The sequence below is a fragment of the Heloderma suspectum genome, chromosome 1, assembly GCF_057233095.1.
Source record: "Heloderma suspectum isolate Gila_16-S chromosome 1, 16-S_ref, whole genome shotgun sequence".
NCBI classification, from domain to species: Eukaryota; Metazoa; Chordata; class Lepidosauria; order Squamata; family Helodermatidae; genus Heloderma; species Heloderma suspectum.
In genome coordinates, this window is record NC_139458.1 from 250,977,681 (window position 1) to 250,998,245 (window position 20,565).

The 20,565-nt window shown below is 40.5% G+C and overlaps 1 protein-coding gene across 2 annotated transcripts in view; it reads right to left on the reverse strand.

Annotated features, from left to right (window-relative positions):
- The window catches only part of PPP3R1 (protein phosphatase 3 regulatory subunit B, alpha), a 64,198-nt gene that overhangs the window by 7,481 nt on the left and 36,152 nt on the right, over positions 1–20,565 (reverse strand). For both annotated transcript variants that reach the window (XM_084823873.1, XM_084823882.1), the window contains exons 2-3: positions 1,961–2,000; positions 500–676 (exon numbers count right to left, since the gene is read on the reverse strand). In XM_084823873.1, coding sequence (XP_084679999.1) covers positions 500–676; positions 1,961–2,000 — 217 coding nt within the window. The remainder of the gene's footprint in view (positions 1–499; positions 677–1,960; positions 2,001–20,565) is intronic.

A 20,565-nucleotide genomic window follows, 5' to 3' on the forward strand; every position in this document is an offset into this window, starting at 1 on the left:
CTCAACATGGTAAGATACCCTGGGGCCCCATACCCATTCTGTAGAGGGTGGGTAATGAGAGTGGGTAACTTACCAATTGTGGGTGGACAAAACACCCCCCCCACACACATGACACACTAACCCATTGTGGGTCGCTTCCTGAACACAATCCACAATGGATTAGTGTGTCATCTGAACCCAGTTCTGCCTCCTTTCTAGCTCTTTCTATAAACCATTCCTCAAGTAGGAAGCTAAATTATCACACATGCTGAGGAAGTACTAGCTCAATGAAGGATAAGTAAAATTATGACTGTAGAGTAAAAAACACCCCAACGGGCTCTATCCAATGTTAGTCTAATGTCCCATTCATTTCAATGAATCTACTCTAAGTAGGACTAACACTGGATACAACCCCAAAAGCCCATTTCCAGGAGAATGTTTCTAATTAGAGTGTCCAGGCAAGAACACACTGCTTTTCACCTGTTAAAAAATAATCTAATCAGAGAAAACTACTTCTTACCTTTGAAGTCCACCTCACCATTTCCATCTGTATCAAATATATCTATTACTCGCTGTACCAGTGGATTCTGTTGCAACTCTGGCAAAGACATGAACTCTTCCACACTCAAAGAACCAGAGTTATCTAAATCAAGCTTTTTAAACCTCTTCCCCAATCGTTTAATCTCATCTGCATCAACTAAAGATGGGGTGGGGGGAGAGATAAGAGAAAATATTTTTCAGAAATAATTCACGACACAATCTTATAGTATGTTCTTGTAATGCACAAGCATTTCTTTTTCAGATATATGAATTACATTCTGCTTGAGTATATGGTAATTGTATATACTTTTATACAAGAAGATTAGCTTTAAATATGACCAATTAAAATTACTTACCTTTTTCACAGGACGTGCCATGAGATATTTAACCTTACAGCTCACTATAACCTATTGTATGTTGATGCAAGTATTCAAAGGACTGATGGTGCTTAGCTAATTCCAGTCACATGGCCACTATAGACAAGCCATATTTACATCTGTCATGTTTGATCACAGACTTTCTCTGTTAAGCCATACTTAACTATGAAGGATTTTAAAGGAGTCAGCTAGGATGCATACAACAGTGAATTTGTTCATTTAAATCTCTCATCAGTTTCAGTTCCTAGTGAAATCAAAGAGGTGCTGCTTAGATACTAGCTTTATAATACTAAACAGGGATTCCCAAACAGTGGATTGGACTCTTATCCCCACCAAACAAAAGAATCAACTGATTCTGCTTTCTTGATTAGTGGGATACGTACTGGACCAGTTCACACAACACTACATGGGATTATTTAACCCATGGTGAGACTGCAACATGTATGGCTGCCATTTTGCATATCCAACCTCTCCTCGGGGATTGCTGTGGTGTGCAAATCCAGTAAGCATGGGTTATGAGAGGGTTAAGTACCATTCACATAACCTTAAAAAGCCATGTCCTACCCAGCCTATTATCAAGTTCAACTTCCATGCACATTCTTTATCTCATGTGGAGGAAGATGCACTCTCATGACTACGGCTTCTCAAGAGGTTTCTGAATGGCTAGCATAACAAATGATATACTAGAAGAACGAAGCTTTTTGTAGAAAAAGCAGTGTGGGTACTTTTAATGACTGCGTTAGTCTCAGTGGCATATGAAGTGGCAATCCCAAAGCAACTTCTTCACAGCAGTTCTAGTAAGGCTGCCCTTGATGCTGAAGCCCCACACCCTAATAAGAATCCAAGATCTATTCCCATTCATACAACCCTAAACTCTAGAAGTGTTTACAGTAAATAAGTATATGAGAATTTAAACAGGTTTTTGTACAGGAGATAAGATACAGCACCAAATCATATGTTTTTACAAATATGAAATGACAGAATGTTAAGTTATTACAGTGATCCAGTATAGTGTTTACATACACATTTTTCTACTAAATTATGTTACTAAATTTTGAACTTACAGTGCGAGCACATTTCCAGTGGGTAGCTTGCTTCATTTCCCTGAAATGAGAAAACATACATACCAGAGAGTTTTAAAAGGTATCATAAAATATTAAATCAATTTACATACAAAATATGTAAATACAAGATAGTTCAAAATGAAAGACTAAGTACATATTATACATGTTGAAACATTTTATTACTATATATTCCACCTGTCTTTGATTACAGAGAATTTTTTCAATTTAATGGTACCCTTTTTTCAAAGGACTCAAAGCAGCATACATAGCGCTCCCAGATAAGTCTGGTAACAAAAAAAAGGAAAGAGGCAAACCTCTTAGGTGCGGAAAAATATTTTGCTTACAGAATCATTCTACTTAATCCAACTGCCAGATGCATTTTTCAAAAGGCAACAACGTTTGTTGGTTCTAAAGGTTCGGATTACTTGTGCGCTCTTGACTAGCTTAAGTCACTAGAGGATGGAAATAATCTGGGCCTTTATTGCCAACAAACACGTTGGCAAAATAGTTTGATTCCTCTAGAAGAAGGATTCTCAACCATAGCTCTGATCAGAAAAAGACATCCTATTCCCAAAAAGATGCTTGTGAAAATGCTAGTTCAATTTTCCACTGGACTATGGGTCCTTGGCTTCTCCTGGTCTCTAGTCTGCTGACACCTCCTTTTCGTACAAACAGCACCAAACTACTGCCATGGATACCTCTCTTTCAAATACTGTAAGCCTTTTACTTTATAGCTCACCTTTGCTTGTCCAGCCCCTCTGCTTTTTCCCTTGGGATCATATTCTAACAATATTTTAGCCCTTTTCAGGCATTCTAAATTTAGTTACAACACACAAGGAGAGAGGGCAAGAATGAGCACACTAGCTCCGCCCCCCTCTATTCCAATTCTCGTTGCCGTCATGTTCAGGGCGAAACATCTGAAGCAGGGGGCTGTCTGTGGAGGCTCTCCCCATGACGTAGAACTCTGGAAATTCATGACTTCACATTCAGTATCCCATTCATTCTCTACTATACATTTTCACATGTCGCCGTGAGTTATCAATTGCATTTGTAAGTATCTAATATCCTCTGGTCACTTGACATTTCACACAGGCAAAGTTCTGTGCCTCAACGAAAAAAGTGAAAATTCTGCAAATTAATCTAGGATCTACATCAAGAAAAAATTAATTCTGCAACCTGTATTAATTTAGCAAGTGAGAAGTGTGTTTATGATGGATAATTCTGCCAGTCTTTCAGAAAGACAAGGAGCCATGCTTAAAGGTGGTATCTTCTACACACACACACACACACACACACACACGAAGACACACCATCTTCAGCTCATTTTTAATGACATACATATGAAGTAGCAATCCCAAAGCAAGTTCTTCACAGCACTTCTGGTAAGGTTGTCCTTGATGCTGAAGCCCACACCTTAATAGGAATCTAAGATCTACTAAACTCTAGAACAATATCTTTCCAGCTAAGTGCAACTGTTGTATTGGTGCACATTAATTTCAATTTGACATGAACTGAACTTGCCTTGCCTACAGCATTTTCAAAGACACATCTGGGAATACACAATTTATAAAAACAGGTATATGCCATCTTTTGGTCCTACATGGGGTGCCCCAGGCAGCTTACAACCAATAATAAAGCAAACAGTTAAAAACCAGAGCAAGATGCAAAGAACTCATTCAGATTTCTGCAATCTTCTTAGCCTCCTTTAGTACTTCTTTAGCTCCCTTGTCATTGAATCTTCCAACTGCCTCCTTAGCCAAGTTCCTGCTTCTGCTGTATTTATTTATTTATTTATTTATTTTTATTGTTGGTCTTGATGTTATCAGCGATACATCCCTCAAAAGGCTTTGGTACATCCATTGTCAGCTTGCATTTCCTTTGTGCAAATTCGTGTTTCCATTCTCCTTGTTTGGGCAAAACTTACATTTTCTGAACGAAGCTTTCTTTTCTCTAATAGCTTCCTTGATGCTGCTTCATGCTGGTGATGTCTTGGACGTTGTGCTACCTTTTGTTATCTACAGTATACGTTCTAGCCAAGATTATATATTGTGGTTGTGAGTAATCCCTTGCGTCCTGAAGAGATTTAACCCTCTTGACATTCCCTTCCCATTTCCTTTTTACCAGTTCCTTCATTTTAGAAAAGTTTCCTTTCTTGAAGTCAAATGTGACTGTATTGGACTTCCTTGGCAGTTTTCCACTTACATATATAGTGGAATCTCACAGAATGGTGGTCATTATTTCCAATCAATTCAACATTAACATCTGACACTAGGTCCTGAGTACCATTTAGGATTAAGCCCAAGGTCTCCTTCCCTCTGGTCAGTTCCATGACCAACTGTCCTAGGGCACAGTTGTTTAGGGTATCTTGTGACCAGATCACACAGTCTAGATGAGGGTAGGTCACCCATTACTACAACCTACACCCAAACCATTTAGGGCTGTAAAGGCCAATACCAGCACATTAAGTTGTGTCTATAAACATACTGGCAGCCAGTTATAATATATGAATCACATGAGCTGACTACTGAGCATCTATGGCTGCCTTTTGTACCAGTTTTGATTTTAAGTTTCCAAACAGTCTTTAAAGGGAATCCCATATAGAATTCATTATAGTAATCCTGCTTGAACGTAAACTTTGTGCCCTTTTACAACCTGATGCTTGGACAAACTCCCATCAGTCCCAACTAGCATGGATAACAACAACAACAACAACAATAACAACTATTATTATTATTATTATTTAATTTATACCCCACCTTTTTTCCTCCTTAAGGAACCCCAGGCGGTGTACATAATCCTCCTCCTCCTCCATTTTATCCTCACAACAACAACCCTGTGAGGTGGGTTGGGCTGAGTGTCTGTGACTGGCCCAAAATCACCCAGTGAGCTTCCATGGCTGAGTGGGGACTAGAACCTGGATCTCCCGACTCCCAGTCCAGCACTCTAGCCACTACACCACACTGGCTCTCAGTGCCAAGTGAACATTTTTCTGCTTGCCCAGGCATTTGATCTGTCCTGTTCTATTTTGCTGCCTTGTAATTTTGTATTGTTTTTATATATTTTATACTTATACACCCGTTTTTGTGTCTCATGATGTATACTGCCCTATCTTTTCGTGCAGGGTGATCTAAAACTCAATCAATCAATCAATAGCCTTTTCTACAAGGAAGTAAGAGATTTATCATTTTATCCTCACAACTCCCCTAACCGTAGGTTGAACAAACACTATGGATCATCCAAAGGAATCCAGTGATGTTCCAAGGCATCTCTGATACCAGTCCAACACTATCCAATACACTACACTGGATAAAACTGTTAGGAACTACATGCACAGGCACACACACACACAATTCCTAGAAAAAAAGATAGAGATAGATAGAGATAGAGATGAGGTCCCAGTGCTATGTTTGCAGCTGAAATGGTATCCATGAAGACTTTCCTGGCACCTACAAAGCCTCTGCACTCCCTCCTCCCCTGCTCACAGTCTTCCCTGCATTCAGAAATGGGAAGGAAGCAATCTCATCCTTGAAAAGTATAGAGCTGAAAGAGGAAGTAAGAGAGGGGTAAACTCTCTCTCACTTGCTCTCTCAGCTCTATGTACTTTTCAAGGCTGAGACTGCCACCTGAGCTACCAGTCTCAAGATGGAATAGTACAAGAGGTGAAAGAGGAAGTGGACAGAATGTTGCTCTTTCCCACTTTCCTCTCTCAACTCTATGTAGCCTTTTAGGCTGAAACTGGCACCCAAGTAGGTGAACAGAAAATGGAGTGGCCAGAAGGAAAGCACCCTCTAAACATGTTAAAAACAGACAGAAAGAAAATAGTAAGTGAGGTGGGTTAGGGGGAGAAAAAAAGCACAGTAACCCAATCAGGGGTAGGGGGAGTATGAAGCAAAACAACTGGGATTGGGAATGGGTATTCTGTTGGAGCAGAAAACTGAGTTCAAAAAAGTGGTCTTATACTCTACCTCTGCCTTGTACTTGGGTACGTTACTTTTCTCTCATCCTCAGCCTTCTGTACAATGGGTGTTTGTGACTGCCCCCCCCCATGACAGCCATTTTGACTGTGCCCACAAACACTGACTCAAAATTCTAAATGGGCCAGAAAGGATTGGGGACCCCTGCCTTATATAATCTAGATGGCCTACAGAAAAACTTTTTTTTTCATAAGAAGGTTCATCAGAAGAGTAAGCTAGATTATCCCACAGAAGCATTAAGCAATTTTTCTTTGTGTCTGTATTACACGACACTGTCTAACAAAAAATGTAAGTATCACTCATTAACACTGCATGTCTGTACAAAATCCAGCACACATAAACTATCACTGAGTTATAGATATTTCTAGAAATCAACAATTTTTGCTCAATCAAGTCTATAACTAGGTCATGATTTTTGCTGAAGTCTATAACTAGGCCATGAAGGTATGTAACTCCACATTCATTCATTAGCCTTCAACTTTTGCTTGTATCTTTCAACCCCTCCCTTTTTATTCCTAATTCTCCCTGCTTGTTGTCCATTTGTTCAGTTGAGACTGATTAAAATCAGCCCTTCATTTTGAGACACAACCAAGTTGTTAAAATGTCCTGATTTCAAAAGAACTTCAGCACAGTATTCCCTCCAAATTGCACATACTGAACTGTCATTGCTGAGAGAAAATGAAGGTTCTTGCTATTCTTCAAACATGGATGACAGTGGAATTTTGGGAATATTTACAATATATCCCTTTGCTTCAGTTTTACCAAATTTGCTTTTTCAGTATTTAAATTCAGGATCAAGTAATTGATAGTACATCCAGTTATGTTTTTTTCTGAAAACTAGCTTTTTTAGATGCATTAAAGCTGTGTAAAGCTGATTACCTTAAAAGCATTGCTGGCTTTCCAGTTTATAAGCTGTCAGTTTGGAGAAGTATTTATTAGCAAGAAAAAAAATGGCTGACATCTTACCAGTCTGAGTTAAAAAGATAAAAACACAGAAAAATGCACAGCTAATCCATGCACATACCAGATCTTCTCCCCCTCCCCCTAGTTTTAGAGGATTCTAGTTAGACTTTTGAGAAAAGATTAATAAGCAGACCTCAAGCAGAGAAGTTTTTCTAACCTGACCCTGAAAGGTTGTTATTAAGATCATTGAAAACCAGATGACAGAAAGAGAGGTCTACAGCTGACAGACACTTAACCTGGGGAGCAGTTGTCTATGACTCACTAACTATTTATAGTCACGGAAAGGAATCAACTTAAGACTTGGCTGTAATGCACAGATCTAACCCAGCAGTAGACCTCAGGAATGGAGGCATCATAGTTTAAATCAGTTGTGTCTTTGAAAAAGATGCACAATATATTTATGCATTTAAATGTATTTACTTGCAACACAGACAAAAACTTAGCTTTCCTCTGAATCATTATGTCCCATTTCAAGAATAATGTATACTGAGACCTACACATCATTAGACCAATGTAGTCCAAGATCTCTTTGACAGCCTTGGCACATCTAAAAAGATTAAGGATTCAGAATCCAGTGGTCCTTTTATGAAGCAATCAAGGAAAGAAAAAAAAAGTTAACAATGAGAAGATCTTAAAATCAGTCTGCTTCCTATATGCAACCCAGAAATAACTGAAAACAGAAGTTTAGACTGGATGGCTGTTGTCATGAACATAATACCTGCTTGGCCAACCTTTGTTGACAAGCAATGCCAGGGACTCGTGAGCATATGGACAAATACCAAACCCACTTTTTGCTGAACCACTAACTAGGTGGAAGGCTACATTGGCTCCCAAACAGCGTTACAGGGTTGATGGGTTGGATCCAGAAATGTTCTTCTGCACGGAGAAGGCTACAACTTATGGAATGGGACTGCCTGTGTCCTCCCCCCCCCCCTTGCACCAGTCTTGTATGCCCTCCAAATCTGCTCCAGAGGGTCCCCCAACTGGCTAGAGCAGATCTGGAAGACACCAACAGGGGGTGGTGGGGAGGGAAGGGTGCAGGAAGTCCTGTTCCACAAGTGGTAGCCTTCTACATGCAGAATAATGTTTCTCTATCCAACCTGATATGTGCTGCCACCAAAAACCCATAGTGTGAAAATGAAGCTGTACAGTCCATTAGACAGCTACTCTCTCATCATGACTTGATATAAATTCAATGGCTGTTCCTCAATCTGGGTTGGGTAGCAAAGGGAGTCTCAATCTGTTCAAAGGACAAGCCACTCCTCCATACTATCAAGCAAATAAGGGGCTCTGCCCCAAGTGGATTATCTGCATGGTAGGCAATGCAACACTGAGCATGAAGGGTACATATACAATTAGTAAACTGTGCTTCCTTCTCCGCCTTATTAGAGCGCTCCACACTGTCCTTCACTCTTTCTACATCAGGCAGTGCAGCTAGCTATCAGAGTTGGCAAATCTGGCTAGTACTCCGAAGGTGTATTATCTAAAACTCATCTTGAATTTTGCTAATATAAGCTACTGCATTTATCTTTATTTCTGCTCTCTGCCTTACAAGTGAGCTGTGAATTCTGATTAGTACTAAAAGGAGATGCATCTACTGCTGGGTTTTATATTTTCGGGGGGGGGGGGAGAACAGGCTATTGCTAGTTTGCTGCAACTTGTGATCTTTTGCAGTAGGCACAAACTAAATCACAGCATCCTGAATCTCCATCTTAATATTGTAGCAGGATTTCTACCATGCCCTCCAATAGCAACGTTTTTTCTATTTTTAAACAAACATTGACTCTGAGGAAATGTTATGTGAAACCCCAAAAGCTAGCTCACTGTTTTATTAGTACTACTTAGAGTCAGTCATTTTGTAAACTGCTCAGAGAGCTTCAGTATAGGGAGGTATAGAAATGTTAATAACGATGATGATGACGATGATGATATTGTTGCTACTTGGGTTTTTTGAATAGACCAATATGACTACCCACTTTAATTTTTGCCAATACAATTATAGAGAAGGATGGTAGGAAGGAAAAGTATGGGAAGACACCATGGAGTTTAGAAGGAAGATTATATATACATACTAGAGAGGAGTGTGTTAAGTTGTAGGTATGAGAGAGATCAAGGAACCAACAGAGAAGAATGTGGAAATGGGTGGAAAATTTAATACATGGAGACAGGAAGCTTTGAAAAACAGGTTGTATTATATGTGGAATTTTCATTTTGACTGTTTTATCAAAATTAGGAAAAGATGGATCCACACTGAGGGAACCAGAAGCAGTTGATCAGCTACCTGATGGGAGCTTTGGTTTCCTAGACCAGCTGGATGACTTACCACTGTAAATGAATATCTACTATACTGGGTATTATATGGACACATATGGCCTCAGACAAAATTAACCACCACCACCTCCCTCCAAAAAGAAGCACTACAATAAAACTACACTTTGTGTAGTTGGACCCAAAACTTGGCAGAGCGAAAGGAAGGCATGCTAATGCCAAAAAGCCAAAAGCCAACACAGGAAGGATGCAAGATAAAGCTCTGCCCAACTTCCAAGTACCCTTGCAGCAAAGTATGACCTCCAACCTCCAAAGTATAAATACAATGGGTTTACATTGTTTTACCTTCAAAATAATTGTAACTGTACTTTGTACATCCTCTAAATTCCAAATGTAGTTGCTAATGGAGATTTATGGGTTAGTAAGGGAGGGGGGACCTATCACCACCCTCAAACCAGACATTTAATCTAGTAACTCATTTCTTAAAATGGAAAGCAGTATCCTTCACTGCTTTTGGACACTCCAAGCAATTCAAAGTTAAAAGCCTCAAAGAAACACATTAAATAAATGACTTTATGTAGAATGTGGATAATTATCTAATGATGGTTTGCATGGATCTAAGAGCTGAGTAGGCTTTCCCTACCAACTGTTTCCCCCCAGAGACCTGGAAGCATTAGTACTTGACAGAGAGAAAAGGAGGGGCTGCCAGAGCTTTATTTTTCTACAGAAACACATCTGTTTCATAAGTTCATTAGTAAAAATGAATGTATACCAATTTCAAGTACAATATTAGGCAAGCTTGGCAGTTTCAAAGTTGTAATGAATGGTTTTCTGGTGAATATCCCTAGGAAGTGTATGAGAGAATACATATATGTTACTGAAATCGATCTATATCTCAGAGTGAAATGGAACTAATAAATAATGAGTGTGAAACTGAAGGTGCCCCAACAACCGTTGTGGACGGGTGCTGAACTCTGTTGAAACAGTTGAGTAGTTGTCAGCATATCATGTATATCTCTTTGGTTTGTTAAAATTAATTGCTATGAACAGTTTTTAGTTCCTTTGGGGTTTTTCCTCAAATTTAAACATCGTAAGGGAAGTATATGCTATTGTCTTTACATTTTGACAAGTATTCCAATAAACATTTGCCCATAATATAACATTTAAATTGCATAAAGTCACTGGAAAAGTCACTGATGCTGGGAAAGATTGAAGGCAAAAGGAGAAGGGGACGGCAGAGGATGAGATGGCTAGATAGCATCACTGATGCAATGAATATGAACTTGAGCATGCTCCGGGAGAGAGCGCAGGACAGGAAGGCCTGGCGTGCTATGGTCCATGGGGTCACCAAGAGTCAGACAAGACTGAACTACTGAACAACAAATTGGGACAAAAAAATTATCATGGGGTACCTTTATTTTTAGCTTTGTTTATTAAATACCAGTAAAATAAACATGCTAAATTCGATCTCTCTAGGGCAGGTGTGGGCAGCTTGTGGCCCTCCAGATATTTTGGCCTATGGCTCCCATCCACTCCAACCAGCATAGCTAATGGTGAGAGATTATTGGAGTTGTAGGCCAAAACTTCTGGAGAGCCACAAGTTGCCCACTCCTACATATGGCATCAGAACACCTAATTTGCACTGGAAAACGATATAAACTGAAAAGTTTCCTAAGCAAATGGAAAATTTTCCAATTCAAAATTTTCTAGAAACCCTACATCACTGACTGCTAGTGCCAAAAAACCCAACACCAGAAGGATGTAAGATTAATTTTCACCCAAGCTTCCAAGTATCCTTGTAATGTATGAAAATCAAGAGTAGATTTAGTTCTACGTTCTGAATGTTTCTTGCTGGCCAAAATGAAAACAAGAAAAAAGTTTCACCCAAATGCATACTTTTGGTGTGTGTTGAACTCTGAAAGTTCACTTTCCTTTTTGTTGTTCAGTTGTTAAGTCGTGTCCGACTCTTCGTGACCCCATGGACCATAGCACGCCAGGCCTCCTTGTCCTGCGCTCTCTCCCAGAGCATGCTCAAGTCCATATTCATTGCATCAGTGATGCTATCTAGCCATCTCATCCTCTGCCGTCCCCTTCTCCTTTTGCCTTCAATCTTTCCCAGCATCAGGGTCTTTTCCAGTGACTTTTCTCTTCGCATTAGGTGGCCAAAATATTTGAGCTTCAGCTTCAGTATCTGTCCTTCCAGTGAGCACTCAGGGTTGATTTCCTTTAGGATGGACTGATTTGACCTCCTTGCAGTCCAGGGGACTCGTAAGAGTCTTCTCCAGCACCACAGTTCGAAAGCATCCATTCTTTGGCGCTCAGCCTTCCTTATAGTCCGGCTCTCACAGCCATACATTACTACTGGGAAAACCATAGCTTTGATTATGCAGACCTTTGTCAGCAAGGTGATGTCTCTGCTTCTTACTATGCTGTCTAGGTTTGCCATAGCTTTCCTCCGAAGGAGCGTCTTTTAATTTCATGGCTACAGTCACCGTCTGCAGTGATCTTGGAGCCCAAGAAAGTAAAATCTGTCACTGCTTCCATTTCTTCCCCTTCCATATGCCAGGAAGTGATGGGGCCAGATGCCATGATCTTCGTTTTTTTAATGTTTCAAACCAGCTTTTGCACTCTTCTCTTTCACCCTCAACAACAGGCTCTTTAGATCCTCTTCGCTTTCTGCCATTAGGGTGGTATCGTCTGCGTAACTGTGGTTGTTGATAATTCTCCCGGCAATCTTAATTCCAACCTGTGATTCATCCAACCTGGCGTTTCTCATGATGTACTCTGCATATAAGTTAAATAAGCAGGGCGACAATATACAGCCTTGTCGTACTCCTTTCCCAATTTTAAACCAATCAGTTGTTCCATGTCTGGTTCTTACTGTTGCTTCTTGACCCTCGTACAGGTTTCTCAGGAGACAGGTAAGGTGGTCTGGTACTCCCATCTCTTTCAGAATTTGCCAGAGTTTGTTGTGATCCACACAATCAAAGGCTTTAGCATAGTCAATGAAGCAGAAATAGACGTTTTTCTGGAATTCTCTTGCTTTCTCCATGATCCAGCGAAAGTTGGCAATTTGATCTCTAGTTCCTCTGCCTCTTCGAAACCCAGCTTGTACTTCCGGTAGTTCTTGGTTTGCATACTGCTGAAGCCTAGCTTGTAGGACTTTGAGCATAACATGCTGGCATGTGAAATGAGCGCAATTGCATGGTAGTTTGAACACTCTTTGGCGTTGCCCTTCTTTGGAATTGGAATGTAAACTGACCTTTTCCAGTCTTGTGGCCACTGCTGAGTGTTCCAAATGTGTTGGCATATTGAGTGCAGCACTTTAACAGCATCATCTTTTAGGATTTTAAATAGCTCAGCTGGAATACTGTAATCTCCGCTAGCTTTTTTGTTACTAATGCTTCCGAAGGCCCACTTGACTTCACTCTCGAGGATGTCTGGCTCAAGTTCAGTGACCGCACTATCATGGCTATGAGGGACATTCAGATCTTTCCTGTATAGTTCTTCTCTGTATTCTTTCCACCTCTTCTTAATCTCATCTGGTTCTGTTAGGTCCCTGCCTTCTTTGTCCTTTATCATGCCCGTCTTTGCACAAAACGTTCCCTTGAGATCTCCAATTTTCTGGAAGAGATCTCTAGTCTTTCCCATTCTGTTGTTTTCTTCGATTTCTTTGCATTGTTCATTTTAAAAGGTCTTCTTGTCTCTCCTTGCTATTCTCTGGAACTCTGCATTCAGTTGGATATATCTTCCCCTTTCTCCCTTGCCTTTCGCTTCCCTTCTGTCCTCACCTACTTGTAAAGCCTCATCAGACAGCCACTTTGCTTTCTTGCATTTCTTTTTCTTTGGGATGGATTGAGTTGCTGCCTCCTGAACAATGTTACGGACCTCTGTCCATAGTTCCTCAGGCACTCTGTCTATCAGGTCTAATCCCTTGAATCTATTCCTCACCTCCACTGTATATTCAGAAGGGATATGATTTAGGTCATACCTGAATGGTTTAGTGGTTTTCCTACGTTCTTCAATTTAAGCCGAAATTTTGCAACAAGAAGCTCATGATTTGAGCCAGTCAGCTCCAGGTCTTGTTTTTACTGACTATAGAGAGCTTCTCCATCTTTGGCTGCCAAGTACATAATCAATCTGATTTCAATATTGACCATCTGGTGATGTCCATGTGTAGAGGCGCCTCTTGTGCTGTTGGAAAAGCGTGTTTGCTATGATCAGCGTGTTCTCTTGGCAAAACTCTATTAGCCTTCATCCTGCTTCATTTTGTACACCAAAGCCATGCTTGCCTGTTATCCCGGTGATTTCTTGACTTCCTACTTTAGCATTCCAATCCCCTATGATGAAGAGGACATCTTTTTTTGGTGTTAGTTCTAGAAGGTGTTGTAGGTCTTCATAGAACCGATCAACCTCAGCTTCTTCGGCATCAGTGGTTGGGGCATAGACGTGAATTACTGTGATGTTGAATGGTTTGCGTTGGATTCGTACTGAGATCATTCTATCGTTTTTGAGACTGTACCCCAGTACTGCTTTTCCCACCCTTTTGTTGACTATGAGTGCTACTCCATTTCTTCTCATTTCTTCAAACAAAAGGGATCGTTGCCCACAGTAGTAGATATGATGGTCACCTGAATTAAATTCGCCCATGCTTGTCCATTTTAGTTCGCTGATTCCCAAGATGTCAATGTTCAATCGTGCCATCTCATGTTTGACCATCTCCAGCGTACCTTGATTCATTGATCTTACATTCCAGGTTCCTAAACGATATTGTTCTTTACAGCATCGGATTTTCTTTTCACCACCAGACATATCCACAGCTGCGTGTCCTTTCGGCTTTGGCCCAGCTGCTCTACTCTTTCTGGCGCTACTTGGAAATTCCCTCTGCTCTTCCCCAGTAGTATATTGGACACCTTCCGACCTGAGGGGTCATCTTCCGGCATCATATCTTTTAGCCTTGTGATACGTTCCATAAGGTTTTCTTGGCAAGAATACTGGAGTGGGTTGCCATTTCCTTCTCCAGTGGACCACATTTTGTCAGAACTCTCTGCCATGACCTGTCCGACATTTAAGTTATTTTGTTCAGACAGGACTTAAGCACTATTAGCATACTACAAACAGCATGCATGAGTGGTATTAGAGGCTTGCTCAGTCTATGAAATCAAAAGCCTTGAGCTGATTCTCATTTCAGGTATTTTAAACATTATGAGATAGTCTCCCATCAATAAGACCATTTTAGTTTCCTCAATTCACAGAAAAGTTCTTAGAACTATTTTTATAATTGGCTTTGATTTACTTGGCATTTGATTATTCCACTATGTCAGCCAAAAAGCCAGAAATCTCTGTTCTCACGCCAAAAGGAAGTAAGGTTATCTGAACCTATGAAGATGTACCATAAAGACCAGAACCAAGCCAATTCTATTTACAGTGCAATAGACTGAAGCCAATACTTAAGTCTGTCCAAACTGTTTCAAATTAAGTTGTGCTCTTTGTGGTAGGCAGTGTCCTGACTTTCGAGAATGATCATCATACTTTTAGACACTGATGAACCAACTACAGGAAAAATAAAATATTATGATTTCCTTTGTCATTTTCAGATTTATTTATTTTTAATCTTCAGTTCTTTGAACTGCTTGAGTAGCTACATCTTAGGCTCCCATTTTTCCCCCTGACACACCTGCTAGCCCAATGTAACAGCCAGAACTTCAGCAGGCCGGGCACTTATTTTTCCTACTACCGCACCTCTGCACCAGGAAAGGGTTTTGCTCTTCAATTTCTGTTTCACTGGAACTCTGCCAGAAAAGACACAGGAAATCTGCCAAACAAAAAGGTGGCAATCCTAATTACGTCACATGCTACTGAAGAGGCTAAACATTTAACTGATAATATTGGAAGGTGAGAGAGGATGAACTTAAAGCAAAACAACATCTTCTTTCAAACTTTCCCCATGTATCATAGGTTACAAGAAGTTTGTCTCTATTGTTCTCTGAACCATCTCCAGTTTGTATACTACTTTTAAAATATGATTATAGGTTTGGGTAGACTCCAGCTATGGCCTGATCAATGCTATTTAGAATGGCACTTTAAACAAATACGTTACTATTTATTAATTTTACAATGGAATTAGAGGTTCATTTTTGGCATTTAATTGCATTTTACTGATGTTGCTGCAATCCACTTGGAGAAGTTATTTGGGCCAAAATGTGAGATATGAAGTTTGTTTATTTATTTAACAATAAACAATATACCGCTCCACATAAGAAGATTTTGGAGCCGTGAACAACAAAGGTAAAGAACAAAACACCAGGTTAAAACAGTTAAAACGTTTTTTGAAAAAGCCAAATTCCAATAAGGTCGAATTTAATAAACGTTGGCTGGTCACGCAAGGAAGGCCTCCTGTGAAGGAACACAACATTGCCACCTGCCTGACCTCCAAAGGCAGGGAATTCCACAGGAAGGGGGCCACCACACTGAAGGCTCTTTTCCTGGTACACTCCAACTGGGCCATAGGTCCATGTGGAACCACCAGGAACATGTCCTCTGATGACGTCAGTGACTGGGCAGGTTGGTAAAGAAGTAAGCGCTCTCTCAGTTATCCTGGTCCCAAGTTGTTTAGGGCTTTTTACACTAGCACTAATACCTTAAACCTGGCCTGGTAGCAAATAGGCTGCCAGTGCAGTTCCCTCAGCAAAGGAGTTGCATGCTGAAAAGGGGCAGCTCCCAACAACAGCTGAGGTACTGTATTCTGCGCTAGCTCCAGCTTCCAGACCAGCCTTAACGGCAGCCCGACATCCAGTCTTGAGATTACTAATGCCTGTACCACAGTGGTCAACCTATCCCTGTCCAGGACAGGCCGTAGCTGGTGAATCAGCCGAAGCTGGTTAAAGGCACTCCGAGCCACGGTAGCCACTTGGACCTCCAGTGACAATGATGGATCTAGGAGTACCCGAGACTACAAGCCTGATCTTTCAGAGGGAGTGCAACCCCATCCAGAACAGGCAATGAGCCTATCTCCCAGACCAGGAACCACTCACCCACAGGGCTCCCGTCTTGCCAGGTTTGTTTTAGTTTCAGTTTATTGGCCCTCATCTAGCCTAGGCACTGATTCAGGACTTGCACAGCCTCTCCTGATTCAGATTTCAGAGCGAGAGCGAGAGAGAGCTGCGTGTCATCAGTATACTGATGAAATTGAAAATTTGGGCCTACAAGTTTGAGTCTGAAATACAGAAAAACAGACATCCACATGCAGAGCTAATGAAGATATTCCTATTGTCCTTCTGCAACGGGAAATGATTTTCTTCAATATTCTGAATAGCTAACTTAGTATAACCAAGACCAAAGGTCTTTTCAGTGCCTGTTACTTGGAAGTTTATCTCAGCTCAATACTAGGAACCAAAGTTTACACCAAGCCTAAATTCAACAAGCCCCAACCAAATCCAAACTCAACCTTATTTATGACAATAGATAGAACACATTTACAAACGTATTTCCCCCAATTCTTTCTGAACTTGCTACAATTAAGATGTACTTTTTGCTCAGCTACCTAGCTACAACAAACTCAAAGCCTTACTTTCAATCTCTGTTCTCACTGCATACATCTTTTTGCAAGAAGCTCACCCTAAATTCACCTTCCCCACCCGAGAAGTAGGGATATGAGAATTTTGTTTCAGTTCACAAATCACTTGAAAATGCCTCCTCGTTCACAATCATGAGCACGAACGGCAGCACATTTTCTCTGAAAATGTTTGCAAATTCCCAAACTTGCCTTTATGTCTGCAAAATGTGTACTTGAAAACTGTTCAACTTTCTCAACATTAAACTTTGCACATTTTAAATCACCCATACTTTATAGACGATAGAGGAATTTTGTGCAATTTTGGAAATTTGTGCAAATTTGGGAATTGCTCATCCAACTTTCACATTTGATGGCTGTTCGTTTCACACAATTTTCCCATTGTGTGAATGGGAATTTTCCCTACAAGCACGAATTAAGGAGAGATGAGCAGTGACCTGACGTTTGGAGAATCTTGGCGAGCTTGAACATCACTCATTTGCCCACCCCTACCAAGAAGTTACACATTCCTTTTGAACCCCTGATTTAGAAATGGTCAATTCACCCAGTCCATCATGGTTTGGAGGATTGGAAATGAGTCATGAGCTCACACCTTTCCCAAGGCTTTTCTGTTTCCTGTGTAATGCTAACCATATTTTGCTGTGACATCTCACCAACAAATTATAAGCGGTGCTTTCCCTCCAAACTAGAATGGAAACACTTCAAAACCATGGTTGAACCAGTGTGTTTCTGGAAAATCAGATGCTTTTAAAATTTGTTAAAATGTGTAAAGTGAGCCTGACAGGTCAAGATTTTAGCATGACATATTCTCATGTCAGTCAAAATTCATTAGTTATGATTTCCATCATGAAACCCTAGTTAAGTGGCCTTCAGTACTGAAGGAATTCAAATGAAGATGAATACCCCTTGAACAGAGTATTTAAAAGTGTACACATCAGAGATAATGAACCACAGCAAAGGAGATTGCAGGATTTAGGATTATAGCCAGGATCAGGTCAGGTTAAAATTGTTACAGCATTCAGGCACTGTTGCACTTCACAACTATACTAAAAATCATTGGTGCTGATTATAGCACATTTCATAGAAGACGAATCACTTACTTTTTACATAGCACAATTAACATACTAAAATTAATGTGTGCCACAAACCATTTGGGGTTCTGATAGCACTTGAGATTTCTGATCTTCTGAACTCTAGAGGGCTCCCTAACTATTTTTTTCTCACAAGAATTTTACTATGAAAGTACAGGGTTTGAGAATTAAACAATAATTTCGTATATACACATAGGCAGCCATTTTGACGTTACTTTCCGAAACATCTTCTCAGAGGATTCCCCTTATAATATATTGTGCAACTGGTTCATTTTTGTCCAGGAGTACCTCAAGCCAACCAAGCAGCTTTTTTAAACACCCCTATTCCTGACAAGTAGCGCTTTGCACCATTTTCTGTACCTGCTGCTTTTACTGTAGTTAAGTACAACCTGTACTTAACTCAGAAGCAGTCATTACTACCAGGAACGGGAGGGTGGCGGGGAGAGAAAAAAGAGAAATAGTTTAGGAGGATACTTTTCTCCCTTTGTTCTCTCGCTCACTGTCCAAATTTACTACTACAAGATCCTCAGGGCAGAAACCTGCCTTTTTTGCTTATGTTACTCTGTAAAGCACCATATAATGATAGCGTATTAATGCTGGGCTGAACCAGATCATTCTGCCAGTAGAAGCGTCCTTGAATGAAGTGTCACTCAGAATGCTTCTGCTGGCAGAAGGGTGGGGGGAGACAATTTTGAGAAATTCACCCCTAACCCTGCACCCCCAGCGCCACCCCCTGCATTGTTCTGGAGGGCTTTCCAACCCTCTGGAGTAGATTTTCAGCCAAGCAAGAGGACTGCAAGGGAGGGGGGAATTAGTGAAGATTGCCTCCTCCCCTGTTCAGCCAATGAAAAAGCTCCCGTGGCTCAAAAACCTCCCACTGATAGAAGCCTTTCCATCTGTGGGAGGCTTTTGCTGGATCTAACCCACTTCTTATAAGGCCAAAGTACAAGATCACTGGTTATTTATTTTAAAAGATTCATATACCACTTCCCATTTTTAAAAATCTTGAAGTGGTTCACAACAGATTATAAAACAATGGATTATTATAAAAGCACAATAATGTTAAGACAAGTTAATGGTTGAGAAAAGCCAGGATAAACAAGAAAGTTTTTAATAATCGACAAGAAGTACATGATCTTGGGTGTCTGATGTATCGCAGAAGGGAGATCTTCTAGACAGATTATTAGATTCAATTTGATTTGATTTGCATGAAATCACAGATATTGAATACCTAGATAAATTTATTTCACCTATAAAACACTTCCCCCACAAAATGTTAGCTTACGAACACCATCTGGGCTACCATATTTTACATTAATCCAGGAGATCAGTAAATATTCTAACAGACTTCCAAATCTCCACATTATTTATTGCCCTTTGGCAAGAAGGTTTTCTCCCAATTATTAGTCTGGTTATGTTTCTGCAGGAAAAGGAAAATCAGAGAACATGCGCCCAGTAAACTCCTATGTTCAATTGGCAAAGAACACAGTGGTGCTGCCTAGGTGTGCTTTCTCTCATCACTGGAGGAGGAAGGGAGTGAAGATAGCCAATTTATACATTTGCATGGGTATTGCTCGCAGAGTTAACCACTTACTTGTATGAATCATATATACCCACTGAGCTGGGCCAAGTTCAGTCATACAAGTAAAAACCCTAGTATTTGGCAAATTTTGTTCAAGACAGTTAATCTTGACCAGACACATTTGTGTAGCAGTATTCAGGTCTCAGATAGGAACCATGGCATCAAAGACAAAATGGTAGCCCAGCAAATAAAGCTGCATTTTGTGGCACTCCGGCTGTGGAATGAGCTCCCTAAAGACGTTCGCCTGGCACCTATGTTGTACTCCTTCCAGTGCCAGGTGAAGACTTTTATTCTCCCAGTATTTTAGCCTTTTAGATTCCTAATCTTTTAGCTCTGGTGTTTTAAATCTGTATTTTAAAACTCTGCATTGCTGATAGGTTTTATTCTGTTATGTTGTGGTTTTAAGCTTTCATATTTTATATTGTTTTATGCTGCACTCTATGGTTTTTATTTTTGTGAACCGCCCAGAGAGCTCTGGCTATTGGGCAATATAGAAATGAAATGAAATATTTACCTAGCTAACTGCAACTGCATTTGGTCCCTACTCCCTTTGGAGGACAGAAGTGCTTCTTTCTCTCTCCCAAACTTGTAATTACAGGCTGGAAAGAAAGAATAGCTACCATTAACACTCCACTGTAATGGCAGCTACCATTAGTGCAGTGTTAATGGTAGCTGCCAATCCCACTACCCTCTCTGTCTTCTGGGAAGAGGAGAACGTTGGATGGGAGAGAGGAAGTGTGGTGTTCAGGCACATAAAGTGAAGCACAACAGGAGGGCAGCACCTTGTCAATGGGTACAAAATGGGTAAACTCAAAGAGTTGGAATTCCTAGCTTCTTTCTAGCCAGATGACCACTACACATAATAAATGGGTTAATGGGCCACTTCAGAATATACCTTTCATGCACACTGGTTGGCTAACATATGCAGATGCACGCACACCTACATTTACATCTCTCCCACTGTTCCTCAAAGATGTGCATTCCTAAACATGTGTGAATACGCATGTATACATCCATCACTTCCCCGTATATATACCCTTACTTTTAATCACACCCTGGTGCTGAGAAGGCTTTTTCACTCCATAAGACAAAGTCAGAATGAAGGAGGAGGAAAAGCCTCCTCTCTTTCCCCTGTTCCTCAATCTACCCAAGCC